General features: G+C 62.9%; 1 protein-coding gene across 11 annotated transcripts in view; it reads right to left on the bottom strand.

Annotated features, from left to right (window-relative positions):
• The window catches only part of MINK1 (misshapen like kinase 1), a 40,076-nt gene that overhangs the window by 5,268 nt on the left and 15,894 nt on the right, over nt 1-18,914 (bottom strand). The window contains exons 3-26 of one of the 11 annotated variants that reach the window (XM_072977307.2): nt 13,566-13,622; nt 13,118-13,243; nt 12,817-12,927; nt 12,499-12,589; nt 12,010-12,140; nt 11,613-11,667; nt 11,217-11,295; nt 10,503-10,678; nt 10,309-10,378; nt 9,778-9,988; nt 9,337-9,453; nt 8,861-8,947; nt 8,449-8,661; nt 8,089-8,274; nt 7,312-7,518; nt 6,630-6,730; nt 5,050-5,205; nt 4,658-4,770; nt 4,059-4,147; nt 3,452-3,475; nt 2,443-2,612; nt 1,300-1,417; nt 492-635; nt 230-341 (exon numbers count right to left, since the gene is read on the bottom strand). In XM_072977307.2, the coding sequence (XP_072833408.2) occupies nt 230-341; nt 492-635; nt 1,300-1,417; nt 2,443-2,612; nt 3,452-3,475; nt 4,059-4,147; nt 4,658-4,770; nt 5,050-5,205; nt 6,630-6,730; nt 7,312-7,518; nt 8,089-8,274; nt 8,449-8,661; nt 8,861-8,947; nt 9,337-9,453; nt 9,778-9,988; nt 10,309-10,378; nt 10,503-10,678; nt 11,217-11,295; nt 11,613-11,667; nt 12,010-12,140; nt 12,499-12,589; nt 12,817-12,927; nt 13,118-13,243; nt 13,566-13,622 (2,944 nt within the window). Of the gene's footprint in view, nt 1-229; nt 342-491; nt 636-1,299; nt 1,418-2,442; nt 2,613-3,451; nt 3,476-4,058; nt 4,148-4,657; nt 4,771-5,049; nt 5,206-6,629; nt 6,731-7,311; nt 7,579-8,088; nt 8,275-8,448; nt 8,662-8,860; nt 8,948-9,336; nt 9,454-9,777; nt 9,989-10,308; nt 10,379-10,502; nt 10,679-11,216; nt 11,296-11,612; nt 11,668-12,009; nt 12,141-12,498; nt 12,590-12,816; nt 12,928-13,117; nt 13,244-13,565; nt 13,623-18,914 lie in introns of all 11 variants that reach the window. The other 10 variants (XM_072977305.2, XM_072977309.2, XM_072977308.2 and 7 more) reach the window with 10 other exon arrangements.

Consider the following 18,914-nt stretch of genomic DNA (forward strand, 5'->3'; position numbering starts at 1 on the left):
CCTCTCCAAGGGGGAGCGGGATTCTGGTCTGGACACAGAGAGGAGGCTGGGCGGTGGGCGCTCCGGATTCCTGTTGTTGTTGTTGTTGTTTCTGAAAGGCCCTCGAAACCCTCTCTGGCAGGCAGGAAGGCCCCTGCCACGCTCCCCCCCCGGCCCCTCCACACCACTCCACAGGGTCCTCCCTGCTCTCCGGCAAGGGCTTCCCCAGAGCCCAGCGGGGCCCCCTCACCCGTGATGGGGATGGTGTCTCCACTGCCTGGAGAGCTCTGGTAGAGGCCGAGGTCCACGAACATGGTGAAGGAGCTCTTTCCGGGTGCCTTGACCAGCCCTCGCGACTGGTACTGCAGCGGGAGGGGAGAAAGAGGAGAGAAAGCGGGGGCCGTGTCAGGGGACCCTCGGCCGCCCCCAGACGGGTCCACCGCCAGAGCCTGGCAGCGCTCCTCCCCTCCTGGCCCCCCACCCCAGGCTTTAGGAACTTCCTCTGGGCTTACATCCGTGGCAGCCTCTTTGGCAGGTGAGGAAGAGCCGTTGCTGCTTTTGGCCTCCGTGGGCGAGTGGCTGGGCTGGACCACGTCTGGCAGGTTGGTGTAGCCGTTGCTGTCACTGTGCAGGAGGCCTCGCTCCTCCTCGGGGGTCTGGAGGAGGAAAGGGGGGGGGAATCCACCATCAGGTGCTACAGGCAGTTGGGCCAACTCCGAGGCTGCCCCCTGGCTCCAAACAAGCCACACACCCCCCCCCCCCCAGCAGCACAGTTTGCTCTGGAAAGGACGCAGTCACCCTCCGGCCTTCTCTGAGACCAAGGCAAAAACCTACTTCTGGAAGCTTCGGAAGGCAGAACCTCCCGTTCTTCCTCTCCAGTGGATCAGAGTAACATTCACAATGGAAGAGGCTTATAAAAATGAGGCATGGCCCTTAAGGAGAGCCTGGCAGCCCCTCTAATCCTGCTTTGGAACTGGGTGTGTGTGACTGCAGGGTCCCTCTGGGCCTGAACGGCTGCTGTGTGTTGGGCGGCAGCCTCACCCTGGGGAACGGCAGGCCTGGAGGCTTCTGGCAGAGCGATTATTTTTCCCCTTGGGGGACTGAACCCCTTTCTCCTCTCTTTTCAGTGATAGTGCTGGGAGTGGAGAGCGCCAGGGCAGGTGGGGGCCGGCCACCGCTAATCCAACGGATCAAGGGGCTTCGGTCTCCTGCTCCGGTCCCTCACCGAGGGACTGAAGACACCCCGGGGCCCTCCAACCCCTCAGGGGAAGAGACCGGGATGGGGTGCCCCTGGCCCGGCAGGGAGGGAGGCTTGCTCACCCGCTGCACCAGCATGGTGCCCTCGCCGTAGGAACTCTCCGAGCCGCCACTGCCGCCACCCGCCAGGTCCTCCACGTCATGCACCACCATTGTGCTCACCGAGTCAGTATCGCCATCTCTGGAAGGAGGAACAGGTGACTGTCAGGGTGGCTCTCCCCGGCACCACCACCACCTAGCTGTGCATGCCATACAAACACACACACACACACACACACACACACACACGACAGAGGCCCAGGTGCTGGGTCCAGGTACAGAGCCACCTCGAGGACAGGCTGCAGCCGAGTATTTATTTATTTATTTATTTATTTATTTATTTATTTATTTATTTCATTTCATTTCATTTCATTTCATTTCATTTCATTTCATATCCTGCCTATCTAATCAATTAAGACTACTCTAGGCGGCTTACACCAGCATAAACAACACCTGCCCCGCAGACTCCACGCAGAACGCAAGGCCTCCCGCCCTTGGCGCCCCTCGCAACCGCTGTCAACTACGAGCCAGCAGATGTGGGGAGGGGGGGAGGGGGTGGAGGGCCAAAGCGTCGCAAGAAGATCCAATGGTAGAGATTCCATTCAAGGCAGGAAGGGACCGCCTGGCTACCTCTACTCGGGCTGAGATCCCCAGCTGGCAACCGCTGGCCACTCCAGAAGGGACATCGAGGAACAAACGGTCTCCCGCTCCCACCTGGGGAAGGGGACTGTGAAGGCCATCCCCCCCACCCCCACCCCCACCCCCACAGGGAACAGGGCAGCCCGCCAAAGCAGGTGCCAGCACCAGGGCTCCCCTCATCCAGAGGGCGGCTCAGAAACTGGCTGGCCCTGGCTGGGAACGACATCACCAAGTCTGCGTAACCCATAAAGGGACCCAAATGCCGTCCGCACAAAGACCTCACAGGCCCCCAGGCCAGGCTGACGGGAAGGAGCCGGACCCCACGGGCAGAGGGAGGGTCCGCAGGGAAGCTGGCCATGTTACGCTTGCCTGTCCCAAGACTGCCCGGCCCTTGACACACACACACACACAGAATGTCCCTCAGGCTGCCACTCCTGCTGCTGGGGGGGGGGAATGAATCCGTGGGGAAGGAAAGCGGGCTGACTGCCCAAGGCACTAAGCTCCCGAACGCCCCTGCCCACCCCTCACCTGGCTCCCGGAGGGTCAGTGCCAGGCTCAGAGCGCTCTTCCTCCTCCTCCTCCTCCTCCTCTTCCTCCTCGCTGGAGTCCAGGTCCTCGCTGGAAGAGGAGTAGTCCAGGGCCTTCTTGAGGGGCTTGGGGGCTGCCTCCTCCGGGCGCTCCTTCAGCAGCACAAAATTCTAAGGAGGGAGAGCGCAAGAGGGGTGGGGTGGGGTGGGTGGGGGTCGCGGGACTCCCTCCACATTAACACCAGGAGTGGCGAAGAGAGCAGGCCAGCCCACCACCAAGCCAGCCCAGGGGCCAGAACCTGCTGCCAAGGATGGCGCGGAGCAGCGGGCCCACTCTGGGGAAGGGGCACACACAGAGCGGAGGGCCTGGCCCAGTCCCCCACCCCTCAACTGCCCCCCAACACCGCAGGCAGGCAGGCAGGCAGGCAGGCAGGCAGGCAGGCCTGGGCCTTAGCAAGCTTCTGACCTTCCTGAAGCTGGGCCGGCCTCTGGACCTTTCGCCCCTCACCTCGGCCTGTGCCAAGAATGATACCCAAATCCACTCACCCAAACCTACTCCTGCATGGGGCGTCTCTCTCTGGAGGGGGCTGTGGGGGGCAGCTCAGGGGGGCAAGGTGCCTTCAGAGGGGCATGGCTGGCACCTGCTTCCTTTCTCACACGCCCTGTTGTTTCAGGGCAGGACCCCCTCCCCCCCTGCTAGGGTAGCCATCGGGGCTGTCCTCCCATGCCGGCCCCTCCAACACCAGCCACCCCCAGCACTAGAACCTGAGCCCACCCCTGTTTCTCCCCTCCCCACCAAGAAGGATAAGATCCAAAGGAGGTGGGTGAAGCCAAGGAGGGGGGTGAGTGCAGAGGACTTGGGCAACCAGGAAGGAGGGGGGGAGACGATGCACTGACTCTGGTCGGGGGATGCAAAGAGGAGACGCCCAGGGACCGAGCCCAAAGCAGGAAGAGAAAGTGGGTGTCGGGAGGGGAGAGTGAGGGGCCTTGCAGGCGGGGGAAGCACTAACCTCTCCGATTGCCCGCTTATAGCTCTGAGCCGTGCGGAAGGAAGGAGGGAAGGAAGGAAAGGAAGGAAAGAAGTAAAGAGGAGAAGAGAAAGAGGAGAAGGTAAGTCGTGGCCACCCAGTCTCTTGGCCCTGACTTCTCCCTGCTGCCCAAACCACGGGCGGCCCCTCCACCTCAACCTGAGAAGGTTCCCCCCCCCCCGAGTTTGGGGTTTTCATAAAGAGTCCCCAGCCCCCACAGAGGGGGGGGTGGAGAGAAGGAGATTTTCCCTTCTCCTTCAAGGAAGCCCAACCAGATCCTCCCCAGCCAGCTGAGACCAAGATTGATTCTGTCCCCCCCCCCCGAAAGGAACTGGGAGCGAAAGAGTCCCATCCTGCATGGCCACCGCCGGCCGGCCAGGGAGGAGCCGGGCACAGCGAAGGCAGCGGCCTGCCCGGCGCCCCCAGCCAGAGGGGCTTCCCCCCCAACCTCTTCTCCCCTCCTGACCAGCTCCCCCCCCCCCCAATGTCTCTTCCATGAAACCCCCAGGCCAGCAGCCCCGCCGTGCCCTCCCAGGGCCCCAGGTGCAAGGTGGGAGGGCGCCCCCTGCCTCTCCCTCCGGGTACTCACGGCAGGCCGGCCAGGCCGGGAGCGATGGTCGTCGGCTTTGGGCTTGTTCCCTTGCGGCAGGATTGGAGAACGGTCCAGTTTCAGGGGACCTGGGAGGAGGAGGCCAGCGGCCAGAAGGCAGGGCTGAGTCCCGGGGCCGGAGGGGAACCCTCCGAGGTCCAGACTGAGCGCTGGCCACGAATGGAGGTGGGGGTGGGGGGAGCACCCCTGGGGAGGGGCAGCAATCCCGTCCTTTGCCTTGGCCCCCTGGAGGGCAGGCCGTCCCCAAGGCTCTCTCTGACCGGGAGGAAGCAGGGATCCCCTTCCCAAGGGGATGAAAGGCATTCGTAGAGGACGGGGCAACTGGGGCGGGGCGGGGCGGGGCGGGGCGGGGCGGGGCAGGGCAGGGCAGGGGCTACTAGCCCCCCACCCGCTAGGCCACCCCCTCGGTGCCCTCCATCAGCCTGGGTCCCCCGAGCACCAGGCTCCTGCCCCCTGCCTCATGGCACAGCTCCCCCTCCCCACGGCACCGGCTCCTGCCCCCCCTCCCAGGGAAGGTTGGGCATGAGGAACTGGGAACCCCCTCCTCCCTCTGGCAAGCTCCCAGGGCCGCGAATCACCTCCGATGCGGTTGCGCTCCAGCGATCCCGCCTGGGGCACGTTGCCTCCCCCGGAGTGCAGCAAACTGTCGGCCCGCTCCCAGCCAGGGTCGCTCCTCCGCAGGTCAGGGTTACTGTGAGGGGGGGGGACAAGGCCAGCCGCTGGTCTCACTTGGGGGCTCCCCACCCAGCTCACCTGGCAGGTGCCCTCTTCCCCGCCCCTCCCCCCCTCCCCTGGGCTCTTTCTGCCCCAGAAGCCTCCCCAGGTAGCACCAGCAGCAATAGCACAGGACCCATCACCGGAGAGAGCAAGAGGAACCCCCTGCAGCGAGAAAACAACCAGCTGGCCAGCACACCACCGCCACCACAGCCTCCGAGCGACGAGGACCCTCGTGGCGCTGTGGCTCCATTACCTACTGGCGTTTGGCACGGTGGCCGGTGGGTCCCGGGACGGGGTCCGGCCCGCAGGCTGGGGAGGAGGAGGAGGGGCTGGCAAGGGGTCCCCCCAGTTGGGCCCCTGCTCCAGCCGGCTCTGCATGTGGATATGCCACGCAGACTTGCTACGAGGTCTGTGGAAGGGAGCAGAAGCACGTCAAGGGGTGGCAAGGGGCTGTGGTGGATCAGGCCGCAACGTAACTGGGACAGATCTGGGAATCAGGCCAGGCTTAGTCGAGGACAGGGACTGGGGGGGGGGGGGGAGGAGCAGGCGAAGGGGAGAAGATGGAGGCCTCCCAGCCCCGCCATGCAGTACAGAGGTGAGGCCAGCGAGATGCTGTCGCCCCCCCAGCCCACACGCCATAGGGTTCTTCCTGCTGGGCACCTCTGCTCCCTCTCTTTCTGCTGCTGCTCTCCTGCTGAACCCCAGAAGCACCCCGAGCGCCTCCGTTGTGCCTGGCATGGAGAGGAGCGGCCTGCCTTCCCTCTTGATCTCCTGCCCTCTGTCCTGGGCACCTAAAGCTGCCCCCAAGGCCTCCCTGGTTGAGAGAGGGATGCCAGGGCATGCCAGCCACAGGACCTTTTGGGAACCTGAAGGCAGCGGGAGGCAGAGGCGGCTCCTTGACTTTAGCAAGACATCCCAGAGCTAATGATGGCCGAAGACGAACGGGGGGTGGGGCAGGGGGGGAGTGCTCCACACCCCCTGCTGCCGACCGACTGTAGTCCCAACGCGTTACACCCAACTCCACCTGAGGTGGTGGGACAAGTGCCAACTGCCGGCTTGACTCCATGGGGTGTGACCTCTGACACTCAGACGCCACACTGTCCCCTGCCCAGCTGAGCGCCTGGGAAAGCCCCTCAGCAACTCTGATCTCCTTGTAAGCAGCCCTGGATCTTCTCTGGCATGTTCTGGGGGTCCTTTCAAACTTGACTCCAACGGCTGAGGAGGAGCCTTCCACACACACACACCCCACAACTGTGTCTGGGGGGGGGGGGGGAGGCTTCCAGGAAGGGCAAGGGAAGAAAGCCCCTTGGCAGGTCCCCAGGGCAGAGTCTCCCAGCTTGTGGGGCCCACAAAGCTTCCACTCAGGTGGGGCGAGGACCCACCGTGGCCCCGCAGCGCGACAGCCTGTCCGTTTCACTGGCTTGAGCGGAAAAGGAAAGCCCCCGCAGAAGGCCTCCTCGGTGTGGTTCAGGGGAGGGCGTGTGGGACCCTTGTGTAAAAGAAGGGGTCCCCACCGGAAGGGCCTTCCCCCACCCCTCCACCTGGGAAGGGGAACCGTTCTGTCCATGGGGCTGGTGTCCCCTTTGAATGGGGCAGGCTGCCCCTCCTGCAAGGCCACTGACCAGGAGGGGGTCCTCCCAACCAGCAGCCACCGAGGACTGGACTCCGGGGTCCAGCGCACAAAGCTTTTCTCCCGAAAAACCCCGCAGGAAGGCTGAGCCGCTCTCACTTGGAAGAACTCTCGCCACGGCCCCGTTTCCAAGGAGGCCGACCCGCAAGGTAAGAGAGGGTCCTCCGCACCTGGACCCTGCCACGGAGGCAGGCGCCGCTTACCTGGCACGGACCGCATGGGCAGGTCTGATGCCGCCTCCGCTGCCGCTGGCTGCCCCGCTGGTGTTAAGCGCGGTTGCGATGGAAGACGTCCGCTGGGGAACCTGGAAGAGGAAAGAGAAAGAGAGAAAGAAGCTGCTCAGAGCCTGTCCCTTGCAGGAGCTGCTCCCTTGGCCACCGAGGCAACTCGGGGAAAGCTCCTGCAGGACCCAGTGGGTGGCTTGCCCGGGCACACCTCTGATCAGGCGGGCAGGGGCAGCACCCGGCCAGAACCCAGGAGAGACGGCACACCCTTGTTTATCCTGGGGGAGGGATTCATAGGGCCCCCGGCCACAGGCCCTCGCAGAAGCCCTGGGAAAAAGAGGTCTCCGCCTGGCAAGCCCCTCTGGAGCCCGGACGGGGGATGCCTGTTAGGCTTAAGGATGTGCCGACCAAGGAGTGGGAAGGGGGGGGGGAGCAGAGAGGGGAGGGGAGCGGCGGCAAGAGCATCCCTGGGTTCTCCCTCCCTTGCAACCTGGATTTCGGCTTTGGGGAGGGCGGTTGCCCCCTACCCAGGAGGCGGTGTGTCCTGGCGGAGAGAACCTGCGGGGGGGGGGCGGGTTTCCTGCCCAAAGACCTGCAACTCAGTGGCCGGACCCTCCGCCAGTCTTCTTCCTCCCTCCCTCCCTCCGGCTCCTGCGGTTACCTTGGGTGGGGGCTCGGGATCCATTTTGACCCAGGGCCCCCGCTGCTCCGCGCTGGGTCGGGATGGCGGCGGGGCAGGCCCCTCGGAGGTGGGGTCGGAGTTCTGCCGGATCATGCCCGCCCGGGGCGGGGAGGGGGCGGAGGAGGAAGAGGAGGAGTCATGGACAGGGAAAGCAGCCATGTTCTTGCCGGGCTGGTCCTGCAGCGACTGGGAGCGAGGGACAGGGGCGGCGTATGGTTTGAGCGGGACGCGGTGGGCGACGTGGCTCTGCGGACGGAGAGGGTGGGCAGAGGGGTCACCGGGTGAGGCGCAGAAAGGGGCCAGGCCCTGCTCCCACTGGCAAGGGGGGGGGCTGCTCCCTGCTGCCCTCCTGCACCTGTGATTGATGGGAAGGGCCGGAGTGGGTGGCCAACCCTCCCCCCGGGTCCTTGGGGGCTGCCCCCCACCCACTGGCGACCCCCCTGTCCCCTTCTACCCTGAAGCCTTGCCAGCCCTGTCTTGAAGTCTGCTGGATGCCGCCCCCCGACCCCTTGGCGGCTTCCTCTCCTGCGGACCCTCCGATGCCTCCCTGCCTGTCCTGAGGCCCTGATCCTGCAAGCCAGCTCTGCCCACCCTCCTGGGGCGAAAAAGTCAAGGGGTAGCCGATGGGAGAAGCAGGCGGCAGCAGCAGCAGATGGAAATGAGAGGCTGGAAGGGCTGGCAGGCGGGCGCGGGTCCTGTCCGCCGTGAGCAGAAGAGCAGTCCCGGGGGTGGGGGGGGGGTGGACCGGGCACTCACCTTGTGCGGCCCCTCCTGGGGTTCCACGGGGCGCTGCATGGGCGGGGTCTGGGAGGCCGGGGAGGAGTTGAGCGACACTGACTCGGCACGGGGCGGTGGAGCAGAATCCGCCCCGCTGCCACCCAGCTTGGTCTTCCCCACGGGCGAGGCGGAATTCTGCTTGTTCATGCGGGTCCGCTCTTCCACCTGCGAGAAAGGAGGCCCGTGGCAGGAAATGCGCCCTTCCTCAAGCGCGCCGCTTAGCTGAACGCTCCCCGCGTCTCACTGCTAAAGAACCACCTATCCCGCCCCTCTCTCCTCTCCTCCAGTCCTGTTCTTCCCCCCTCCCCGGTCCTTTGCTCTTGGCACCTCAGCACCCACCTCACGGGCCCAGGTGGGCTTCTCGGTGGGGTTGGCGCTACGGTTGTAATGGTAGAGGGGCTTCTTCTCCGGCTGCTGCTGCTGCTGCTGCTGCTGCTGCTTATGAAGCTGCTGCTGCTGCTGGAGAGACTTCAGGTAGGCGTGTTCCTGCTGGAGTTGCCGCTGGAGCCGCTCGGACTGACGCTGCTCCTCCAGCTGCTTCCGCTTGTACTCCTGGAGGAGGAGAGAGGGGGCCCTGGAGGTCATCGGCAGCCTCTGGCCAGCTGTGCTCTTCCCCACCCATGACTTCAGGCCCAAGGGAAGCCCCCAAAACGCCAGGCGAGCCTGGCCAGGGAGAAGGCCACTGGTTTCAGGCTGGCCAGGTGGAGGGGAGAGCCAGGTTGGAGGAAACGGGCCCCCCTTTTCTAGTTACCAACAGGAGGGCTTGTTCCTGGAGCAGCTGCTGCTGCAAAATTTCCAGCTGCCTCTGCTCCTCCTCTAACTTGTGCCTGATGTACTCCTGGAAGGGAGGGAGCAAGAACAAGAGGGGAGGACAGAAAAAGAGAGAGAGAGAGAGAGGGACAGAGAGAGAGAGAGGGGGACAGAGAGAGAGAGACCAGCAGGTGAAGGAGAAGAGCAGCACCCAGGAAGAACCGCCACCCAAAGAGCAGAGAGGTCCTCGCCTGGGAGAGCCGCAGAATTCACCCCTCCTCACACTTCCAGGGATCTTCCCCGGGGGGGGGGCAGGAGTGGGACAAGGAAGCCAAGGGGCAGGACCCCCCCCCCCAGGAGCCATCGCGCCTCTTCATCCTAGCCCCACAAGCCCAGCAGAGGCCCTGCCCGTGCGCAGCCCTGAAGGCCCTCCTCTTGCGCCTCCCTCCCCCTCCCCAGAGGGGGCGCCATCTCTACCTGCTCCCTCTCGGCTTGCCGGCGCTCCTCCTCCCGGCGCATCACCTGCATGTCCTCCAGGCGCCGCTGCTGCTCCTTCTCCTGCAGCTTCCGCTGCTCTCGCTCTCTTCGCTGTTGCTGGAGCCGGGGGGGGGGGGAATGAGACACAGAGAAGGTTGGGGGGAGTTCGGGATTGAGGCGGGCCCTGGTACGCATGCATGCGCGCACTCATCAAGAGTAAACAGGCAGCCCTGAATCTGAAGGAGTGACCTCAAGGCCCGTGCCTGCCTGGACGTGGGGGCTCGCCATGCCCTCGCGCTGGCCCATTCCAAGGCCTGTGGCTGTGGGCGCACTCCCCCCCCCCAATTTGTGTGCAGGGCAGGGGGACAGCAAAGCAGCGGCTGGGGGAGCTGCCGGGGCCGCTCTCTAGCATCTCCTCTCCGCCCCAACCACCGGGGTCACCTCTTCGACGCGCCTTCTCTCCTCTTTCTGCTCCTCGATGCGCCGCTGGCGCTGATGCAGCAGGTGCTTGATGTGGGCCTCGGAGTCGCGGTGCTGAGCCGCCAGTTGCTGCTGTTGCTGCTTCAGGGCCTCGGAGTTGCTCTTGTTCTCCTGCTGCAGCCGAAGGAACTCCCTCCGGAGCGTGGACTCGCCGGGGACATTCATGATAGAACTGGTGGGAGGGAGCGAGGGAGGGAGGGAAGGCTCAGCACCCTGCTTGGTGGGGGTCCAAACCCCTAGACCTCCCTCTCCCCACAGAGCCCCACTGTGGCCAAGGTGGCACGTCAGCCAAATTCATTCCACGGGAGACCCCCTTGGGCAAGGCTGCAGGCCACCCTTGGAGAAAGGGGGAAGGCGCGCAAGAGGCTACCTGTGTGGCTCCCACAGGGAGGGGGGGCAGCCGCTAGGGGGCAGCCTATCTACCCCCATTCTGCTTGGGTAGTGGAAATCCCCTCCAGGGACCATCAATAGGTCCGCTTCTGCTCCCCATACCTGGGCTCCCCTTCTTCACCACGCCCATCATCCTCTTCCTCACTGCCACTGTACTCATACTCGGTCTCGTCTGCAATGAGGCAACACGCGGGACATATCAGGGAGGGGCCAGCCCTGGAACCCCCCGCCCCCCCCCCCAAAAAGAAGAGAGAGAGAGAGAGAGAGAGAGAGAGATGGGAGGATGCTGGGCTGACCTTTCTCCCCCCTCTTCTTCCGGGTGCGGTCGATGTGGTCCTTGAGCTGGATGCGGACTTGTCGCTCGGTGGGCTGGTCCCTGATGAAGGGGAACTTGAGGAGCTGCTCTGTTGGGGGGCGGCTGGTGTAGGCTTTGATCAGGCAGTTGTCAATGAAATCAATGAACTTCTTGGACCTAGAGGGTGCGGGGGGGGGGAGGGAGGGAGGAGCACAGGCCTCAGTTCATGGTCTCACCACCCAGGTCTGGAACACCCCCCCCCCCCCAGTCAGGAGAGCAGGCCGGCTCCTGTGGACGCCTCCAGCCCTTCCCCAGGAGCGCCAGCCACAAGCCCAGAACTACCCAGGTACAGATGGCATCGCCCCCTCCTCTCCTCTCTCCACTGTCGGGTCCAGTCAGAGGATTCTGGCAATGGGAGGCTGGGACTCCCCAAAGGGGGAAAAAAAAGGCTAGGAGAGAGGGCCAAAAGGACCAGGGCGGAGGGAGGGAGAAGGGGGGCTCGCGAGGCACACCGCAGCTGCAAGAGGCTCAGGAGCCTCTGCCAGCCGCCCCCCCCGGTGTCTCTGTCTGTGTGTCCCCTCCCCCTCAGAATTGTGGCCCCCATGCCCAGAGCTCTCGGAAAGGCAGGGACACAGAAAGAGGGCTCGACACAAACTTCGCTGCCACCAAGATCGGCCGACGCCAGGCTTGCCTCGTTCCCCCAGGGCACACCTACCATTTCTTTGACTTCAGCTTGGGGGGTGGGTTGCGAGGGATGAGGAAGAGCGCCCGCATGGGATGCATGTCGCACAGGGCTGCAAAGAGAAGAGCTTGGGGAGGCGGGAAGCAACTCCCCTGCAACCCCCCCCCTGGTCCTATGGCCTGAATCCTCCAGCGCCCCCTCCCCTCCTAGATAGCAGGCCCTTTGCCGGGCAGGTTCGGACAAATGGGTTTCCTGGCCCTTGCCCTGAAAGTGCAGCAGAGCGGACCACCACCCGTACCGACCCCCCGGAAGAGTCAGCAATCCCTGACCGGGGCATCATAGAGGCCTCCTCTGGACCCGATCCCTCTCCCAGTCAGGGCCACATGCCTTCCCTTGGGTCGCCACCCCTTCCTCCTCACAGACACTCACGTGGGGCTCCCTCGGCCATCTCGATGGCGGTGATGCCCAGGGACCAGATATCGCTCTGCAGGGAGGAACCAGGGATTGTGAGGGGCTGAGGCAGAGCTCCCCCCGGCAGTGTCGCTCTCCCCTGCCCTCCCTCCAGGCCACGTCCTTCAACTGACCTGTCTGCCAGCGGCCCCTCCTGTCCTGCCCATTTCCTCCCTAAATCTCCCTGGTCCTGCTCTGGCAACGCCTCCCTGGGCCCTGCAGGGCTCCTCCAACGTCCCCCATAAGCCTCCAAGAGAAGAACGCGGCCAGACGGAGCCCTCCACACTCTCAGCAGGCCTTCAGGGTCCCAGGGAGGCTGCCCAGTCTGAGTGAGTGAGTGAGAGAGAGAGAGAGAGAGAGATTGAGAGAGACCTACCCTGTAGTCATAGGTGGCATCCGGATTCTCGTCACAGGCAATCACCTCCGGAGCCATCCAGTACGGGGTGCCGATGAAGGTGTTCCGGCGTCCCACTGTGCGGTCCAGCTGGGCGCTGACCCCAAAATCAACTGTGGGAAAGGGGAAGAGTCAGTGTCTTTCAGGCCCCATACCCTGTGGGGCTTTGTGGGGCGCCAGTGGCATCTGTGGCCAGGAGTGGCAGAAACGGGGGGGGGGGGAGACAGGCGGAGGCAGACGAGTGCATGTGCAAGGGTGGGAGGAGGGAAAGGATCTTTCCCCTCCGAAGGCCACTCAGCTGCCACCTGCCCGGCAAAGATGTCTCGGTTTGAGACCGTCCCAGAAGAGTTTTTCATGGGTAGAGGGAAGGGGGTCCCTCTGAGTGTGTGTGTGGGGGGGAGGGAGATCAGCCCATGGGCGGGGGGGGGGGGAAGGGAGGGGAGAGCGACACCCCCTCTCCCACCTACCTACCTAGCTTCACCTCTGCATTCTCAGTGAGCAGCACATTCTGGCCCTTGATGTCCCGGTGGATGACCTTGTGGGCATGGAGGTGGGCCAGGCCCTGCGGGGAGGGAGGGGGGGAGACAGGAAGGGTCACAGAACGAACCCGTTCTCAGCTGCGTCAAGCAGGCCACTGGGACTCGGGGGGCGGGGGGTGTTTGGGGGAGCAGGGCCTGCCACAATACCCATGAGCTGGACATGATACCCAGTGCCCCACAGAGAAGCAGCCACCCACCCACAAGCCCCTCCCCCCCACCTCCCACCCCACAACCGGAGCCCCGCCATTACCCTGAGGATCTCCCGGCAAATGTAGGCGATGCAGTCCTCCTTCAGAGCGTTGCCCTTGGTGTTCTTCACCAGATCTGTCACGGAGCCGGCGCCGCAGAACTCCATCACCAGCTGGGAGCAGGCCAGAGAGAGGAAGGAAGGAAGAGAGGGGGTGTTAGAAAAGGGGGTTGAGGGAGGTTGCTGGCCTAGGGGCACCGTGAAGGTCTCCCTCCCTCCTGCAAAAAGGGATCCCTGGGGTGGAGGTCGGCCTTTCAGGCTTCCTGCCCCAAGAACGGCAGCCCCTGCTTTTGTCTCGTCTCACCCAGAGCTGGTCGTCGTTCCCTGGGGGGCTCTTCTTAATGAACGCCCCGTAGTAGGTGGCGATGTTGCGGTGGTGGGAGTACTTCTTCAGCATGTTGATCTCCTGCTTGATCTCTTCCTCTTCGTCCTTGCCAGGGGGATGAGGAGGAGGAGGCGCCATTGGCTTCAGAAGAGTGGGTGCCCCCAACCCTGAGAGCACTGCTGCCCCACAGTGGCTGCCCCGTGACTGCCACAGCTGGGGAGGGAGGGGGGAGGGAGGGAGGGGGAACCCCGGGTTTTGCTGGGACCGAGGTTGTTGCATCAGACAAGCCACCTTTCCCCGGGGGGGGGGTCTCGGGCCTTTGGGGTGTTGTCTCGTCTGGACCTTCCTGGGTGTCCAAACGGGCACACCGGGGTCACTCAAATGCGCGGACGCACGCACACGCGCACTCTCCCACCACGCCCCCTACCTCTGTGACGTCCATGACTTTTATGGCAGCCAACTGGCCCGTCTTGACATGCCGGCCCTGGGGGAGGAGAGGGAGGAAGAAGGGATGTCAACGTGGCCTACGTAAGGGGTGGGCCAAAGACCTATGGAAATCATGCTTTTTGGGACACTCCTTTTCTCCTTCGTCAGCTCGAACCCCGCAGTCTCACACACACACACACACACCGCTTCCCTGGGGGCATTTTTCTCCTTACTCCCCTCCCTTCCCCTCCTGCAACCTCCTGCCAGCCCAACAGCCCCAGCGGTTGCTTGGGACCAACAGCATCGCCCCTCCTGGCCTGGGGCAATGTGCGGCAGACACCCTCTCGCCCTGTAAGCTCAGGATCTGGCCTTCTCCCTTGTGGTGGGCGGGCGGGGGGCTCTCGGGGTTTCCTTCCTCTTTCAGGGAGGTGGGCTGGATGACTTCTGGGGGTCCCGATTTTCAGGAGGATGGGATGCTCCCCCAAAACGGAGGGGTGCACTGCTCGTTTCTGTCTCCCCTGCCACCGCAAGGTCTGGGTTTGGTCCATTCCTGCCACCGACTGCCTTTCTCCCCTTTCTTCCAACCTCTCCTCAAAGGCCGCCTTTCCTGCCTTGGGCTTTCACCTCCCTCATCAACGGGCAGCAAAATCCTGAAATTCCCAGAAACCTGGTTTTGCTCTCAAGGCTCCCCCCCCCCGGCCACCTCCCTCGGCTCTCTCTGCCCGCAGCTTCCTTTCTGTTTTAGAGCGTAAAGCATAAGGAGACGGAAACCTCCCTGCTTCTGACTCTGTGATTCTCGCTTTGCACTGAGAGGGGAGGGAATGAATGAATAGGAAGACCCCCTTTTCTTTGGGAGGGAAGCTGCCCCACTCTGAGCCCCCTGCACCGCAGCTGACACCCCAGCAGAGGGAGCTAGAGGGCCGTCCCAGCAGCTGCTCTATTTTCTCCAGCTGGGCCCTTTTTCTTCCGGGGGGGGGGGCGGGTGTCAGTCCAGGGCTGATGCCAAGAGACTACTGGTCACCTTCAAGGAGCGCCAAGGGGGTGGCATGGGGACGGGGCTACTCCTCAAGCGTCCTCCATCCCCCCCCCCGAATCCTTCTCTCTTGATCCAACCACCCCTCCCCTTAGTCACCTTGACAGGGGTCTGTGGGGGGGGGGCAGATGATTTTAAAGGCTTTAGGACACCTCCCCCCCCCCCCAATAAAGCACACTACCTGCAATGCAATCTGGATATGCCTTCCCAAATGGGCAAGGTTCACAGACCCCACCCCCCTTGACAAGAGTCGATTCCCAGGGGGAATATTGAACTGGATTCCCTGCCATTTTCCCCCCTTTGGGGGGGGGATGATCTGGGAACATCCCCCCCTAAACACACAGCAGGGGCCCCTGGTATGTACAGCTGGACCCCTCCTTTGGCACAGCCCAGCCATCCTGGGGGGGGAGGGGAAACGGGCCAGTGAGCTCGGGGGGGGGGCTGGCTTCCTAGGCCTGGCTGCTCAGTGAACTCCCATCAGGGCCGGCAGGTCTCCTCCCAGCACCTACGGATGCAAGGCCCTCACAGCCCCCCCCCCCTTTTGCAAGGTCGCCTGGGCTAAGAGAACCTGACCTCGTCTACGCCTCCCTTTGGGGTGGGTGGGGGCAAAATCCCTGCAGAGAGAACCACGTAGCTGCAGGGGAATTAATGGGGCACCTCCAAGGAAAGCGTGCCGGCGGCGGAGGAGAGGAAGGGCACAGAATGGGGGCTCTCCATGGGGAGGTACGTATTTATTGTATTACTCTATGTTGTTAGCTACCTAGAGTGGTCCTGACCTGACCAGATAGGCGGGATATAAATAAAATAAAACAAAACAAAACAAACAAACAAACAAAGAAATAAAACCTCTCGCCGCACCTGGCTTTCTGGGGGGGGAGGAGACCCCCACCGGGGGGGGGGCTCTGGGTGGAGCAGACTGTCTGCCACGCCACCACCCTCTCCTTCTCAGGAAGGGGGGGGGGTCCTTGCTTTTGTGCCTGGACCTTCGGTGCTACTGTTTGTGGGGTGGGGGCAGGAACCAACATCTTTGGCCTTCCGGGAGAACCGCTGGCGCCCTGGGCATCCTTTTCCGCAGCCTTCCCAGCCTGCTAGCTTCTCCCCGGAGCCTCCAGGCCACGGGCGTGCGTGCCTGTTGCCGCCATGGGGGGTGGCGAGAGCCACAAGGCAATTCTGCATCATTCGCCCCCCCCCACACCCACCCTTGCCCTCAGCCATGTGCTGGCATTGTCTGCGATGCCACGCAGCCTGGCGTGGGCAGCCGTCTCCTGGCAACCGCCTCCCTCTCCCTTTCAAGCGTTACCCGCACTGAAAAGGTCCCCCTCCCGCCCTCCGTTGCCGTGTGAACAGAACGATCTAGTACACCTCGCTCTGCACCTCCTGGATATGGGAGCCGGCAGGAAGAGAAGTGACGGTGGCGGGGGGGGGGCAGGGAAGGACTAACCCTGCCCCCCAAATAATCTGCTCAGCCAAGAAGTGGCCCTGGTGGCCAAGGACCACGGCTGGGTTATTTTAGTCTTGCACCCCTCGGGATCTTCTCCTCCCCACCAAGCTTATGTTCTGCCCTCACGTTTCACATGAAAGCCTGGAGGAAGCAGGGGCTGTTCCCCCCCCCCACAGTGCCTTTTGGAGCGAGGGGGGGTTGCGCGTGGCAGTAGATCAGAAACCAGACCCTTCCTCGTGTGGGGGCAAGTGCAGGCAAGCGAATCCTCCCCCTGCACCATTTGGGATCAACAGCTGCAAGGTGGAGAAACAGAAGCTGCTCCCCCCCCCCCCCGCCGCCAGTGGTGGAGACCTTAAGGGGGAGGAACCTGCAGGCCCAGCCTTTTGGTAGGGAACTCTGGCGTCCCCTAGGAGGGGAGGGGGTCATCTCTGGCCATCTTTAGGGTCCTTTAAGCACCCCAGACCTCTTTGCAGACAATCACCTTGCAATCTGCTTGGATCGGCCGCCTGGTCTCTTTGCTACCAGACAAACTGATGGATTTCTCTCTCTCTCTCTCTCTCTCACACACACACACACACACACAAACACACAAAGAAAGAGCGAGAGCGAGGGCTTTATTCCCTGAACCAAAACAGGTTTGCCATCAAAGGCAGACGAGCGAGCGCCAAGATCAGAGCGTGACATATTTCCCTGACTGTCACCCTCCTTCAAAGGCAAAGGCGCGCCAGGGAGGGGAAACAAGGGGGGAATGAGAGAGACCGCCACCCCCCCATATTTTCTCACCATCTCCTCCCTCCCTCTGCCCTTCTTGCCTTTGGGGGTGGGTGGAAAGGAAGCCCTCCTTTCTTCCCTCCTGCCTGGCTGGGAGAAGAGCATAAGATATTCTGACATGAAAGGAGGGCTGGGGTGTTTAGTAGATGAAAAAAGGGATGGATTCCAGAAATTAGGAAGTGGCGGCGGGGGGGGGGGGGAGATGGGAAGAAGGAAAAAACCCACCTGGGGCAGGTTTCCCTAGGAATGCCCAGAGAGACCCCTGGGAGAGCCGGTGGCCTTGCTCAGAGAAATGCACCCGCTCAGTAGCCAGGGAGGCTCTCTGCACATGCTCAACAGCACTTTCACCCTCTTAGCCTTACACACTGGACATCGCACCCAAGACTCCTTCCTCCTCCTCCTCCTCACACCTGGGGCAAGGAAAAAGGCTGCCAGCCATACCTCCGCTCTGTGGGGGCCAAGAGGAAAAGTGGTGCCCCCCCAATTGCTGTCCAAAATTCTCTACTGGCTGTGTGTGTGTGTGGGGGAACGGGATGGGTCCAGCTTGCTAGCACTTTGCAGGGAGGTCTGAGAGGTACTTACAAGCCTCCCCCCCCTTCAGGGTTGTGGGGCTGGAGGGTGAGTGGATTTCTGCAGCAGGTCCATCTCCACCCCAAGGGGTTCTGCGCCTGCACATGAGGAAGGCCCTTCTGACTGGGCGGAGGGGGGCCGGGGGGAGGCAGGAGCACAGACAACGGCCTGCCAGAGATGCACTCAGAGGCAGGCGCAAACTATGGAGACTCACTTCACTGGCATGACCCCCCCCCTCCCAGCTAGCAGGGCGAATGGCCGGAGACGGTGAGGGCCCCAACCCAGCCTGGATCACATGGAGGGCAGGAGGAGGGCAGGTCCGGCCAGGCTCCAAGTCTGGATGCTGAGGCCCTGGGGCGTCGGCAGCTCTTCTTCAAGGACAACAAGGGAGAAGCCCCCAGGCTGAACCGGGAGCAAGGGGGCCGGGAGGAAAGGGGTGCCCCTCTCTGGGCAAAGGACCCCGGAGGCCGCTGGCAGCGCCAGGGAGAGGGGGTGGCGCCGTGGGAGGGAGTCCCGAGACGTCCAATCACTCCTTAGGGGTCAGGAGGGAGAGGCCTGGCCTTCCCTAGGGACGAGGGGAGGTCCCGATGGGCCGCCCAGGGCTGTTCCCCCTCTCTACCAACAAGTCCCAAGTAGGGAGAACAGGGTGCTTGGAGGAGGAGGAGGAGGAGGAGGCCAGCCTCTCCCGGCCCCACTCCCCGCCAAAAGGGCATGGATTAGGAAGGCCAGAGACCAGAGCATCCCAGTCACTGAGCCTGGGGGGGCCCATGCCCTCTCCTGCCCACCCCCCCACTGAACAGAGAGCCCCTAACCCTCAAGAAGATGCCCAGCCAAGGCTCCTTTTACAAACTGCATGTCCTTGTGAGAAAGGGCTTTTTTGGGGGGTGGGGGGGGAAGCATGATACGACATGGCTTCTGCTGTGCTTTTAACTAGCCTTACGCTATTCTTAACGAGGGCCTCATAATATTTCTAAATTTAATTCCATTTCAGCACTCTAATTTATTGCAGTTTTAGTTTTTCAAGCCTTTTATCATTCACGTATTTGTTCCATTTTTAAGATGCCTTCCTCCTATTAAAGGCACCCAATTCTGGTCATTTGTAAATATCCCCAGGCCTCTTTTTAAGAGAAAGCCCTCCCCTTTACACTGACAAACACTGCAGATAAAAACGCAACATTTCCCTGAGCCAGCCAGTCATGGAGATACTCAAGAAAACAGCAGAGGAGCCCGAAAGGGGGAGCAGAGCAAAGGGGGCTCTCCTCCAGAGCTTCTTTCCAGATGCAGCCAGCTAGGAACGTCCCCTGAACACCCATCGGCAGGAGCTAGAGGCCACTTCCCCCCCCCAACCCGCTCCGTCCCCCCACATCCTTCAAAGCAGGGTGGACTCCTGAGTAGAAAGAGCCACCGGATCCCTTCTGGCCAGCTTTCCATATGCTTTGTTCATGGATCAGGACCAAGCAACAGCCACAACCGGGATCCCACGTGCGGCAGTGTGAAAACCCAGCCAAACAGTTCACAGCACACTGAAACAACCA

Source organism: Pogona vitticeps, chromosome 6, assembly GCF_051106095.1.
Source record: "Pogona vitticeps strain Pit_001003342236 chromosome 6, PviZW2.1, whole genome shotgun sequence".
In the NCBI taxonomy this organism is placed as follows: Eukaryota; Metazoa; Chordata; class Lepidosauria; order Squamata; family Agamidae; genus Pogona; species Pogona vitticeps.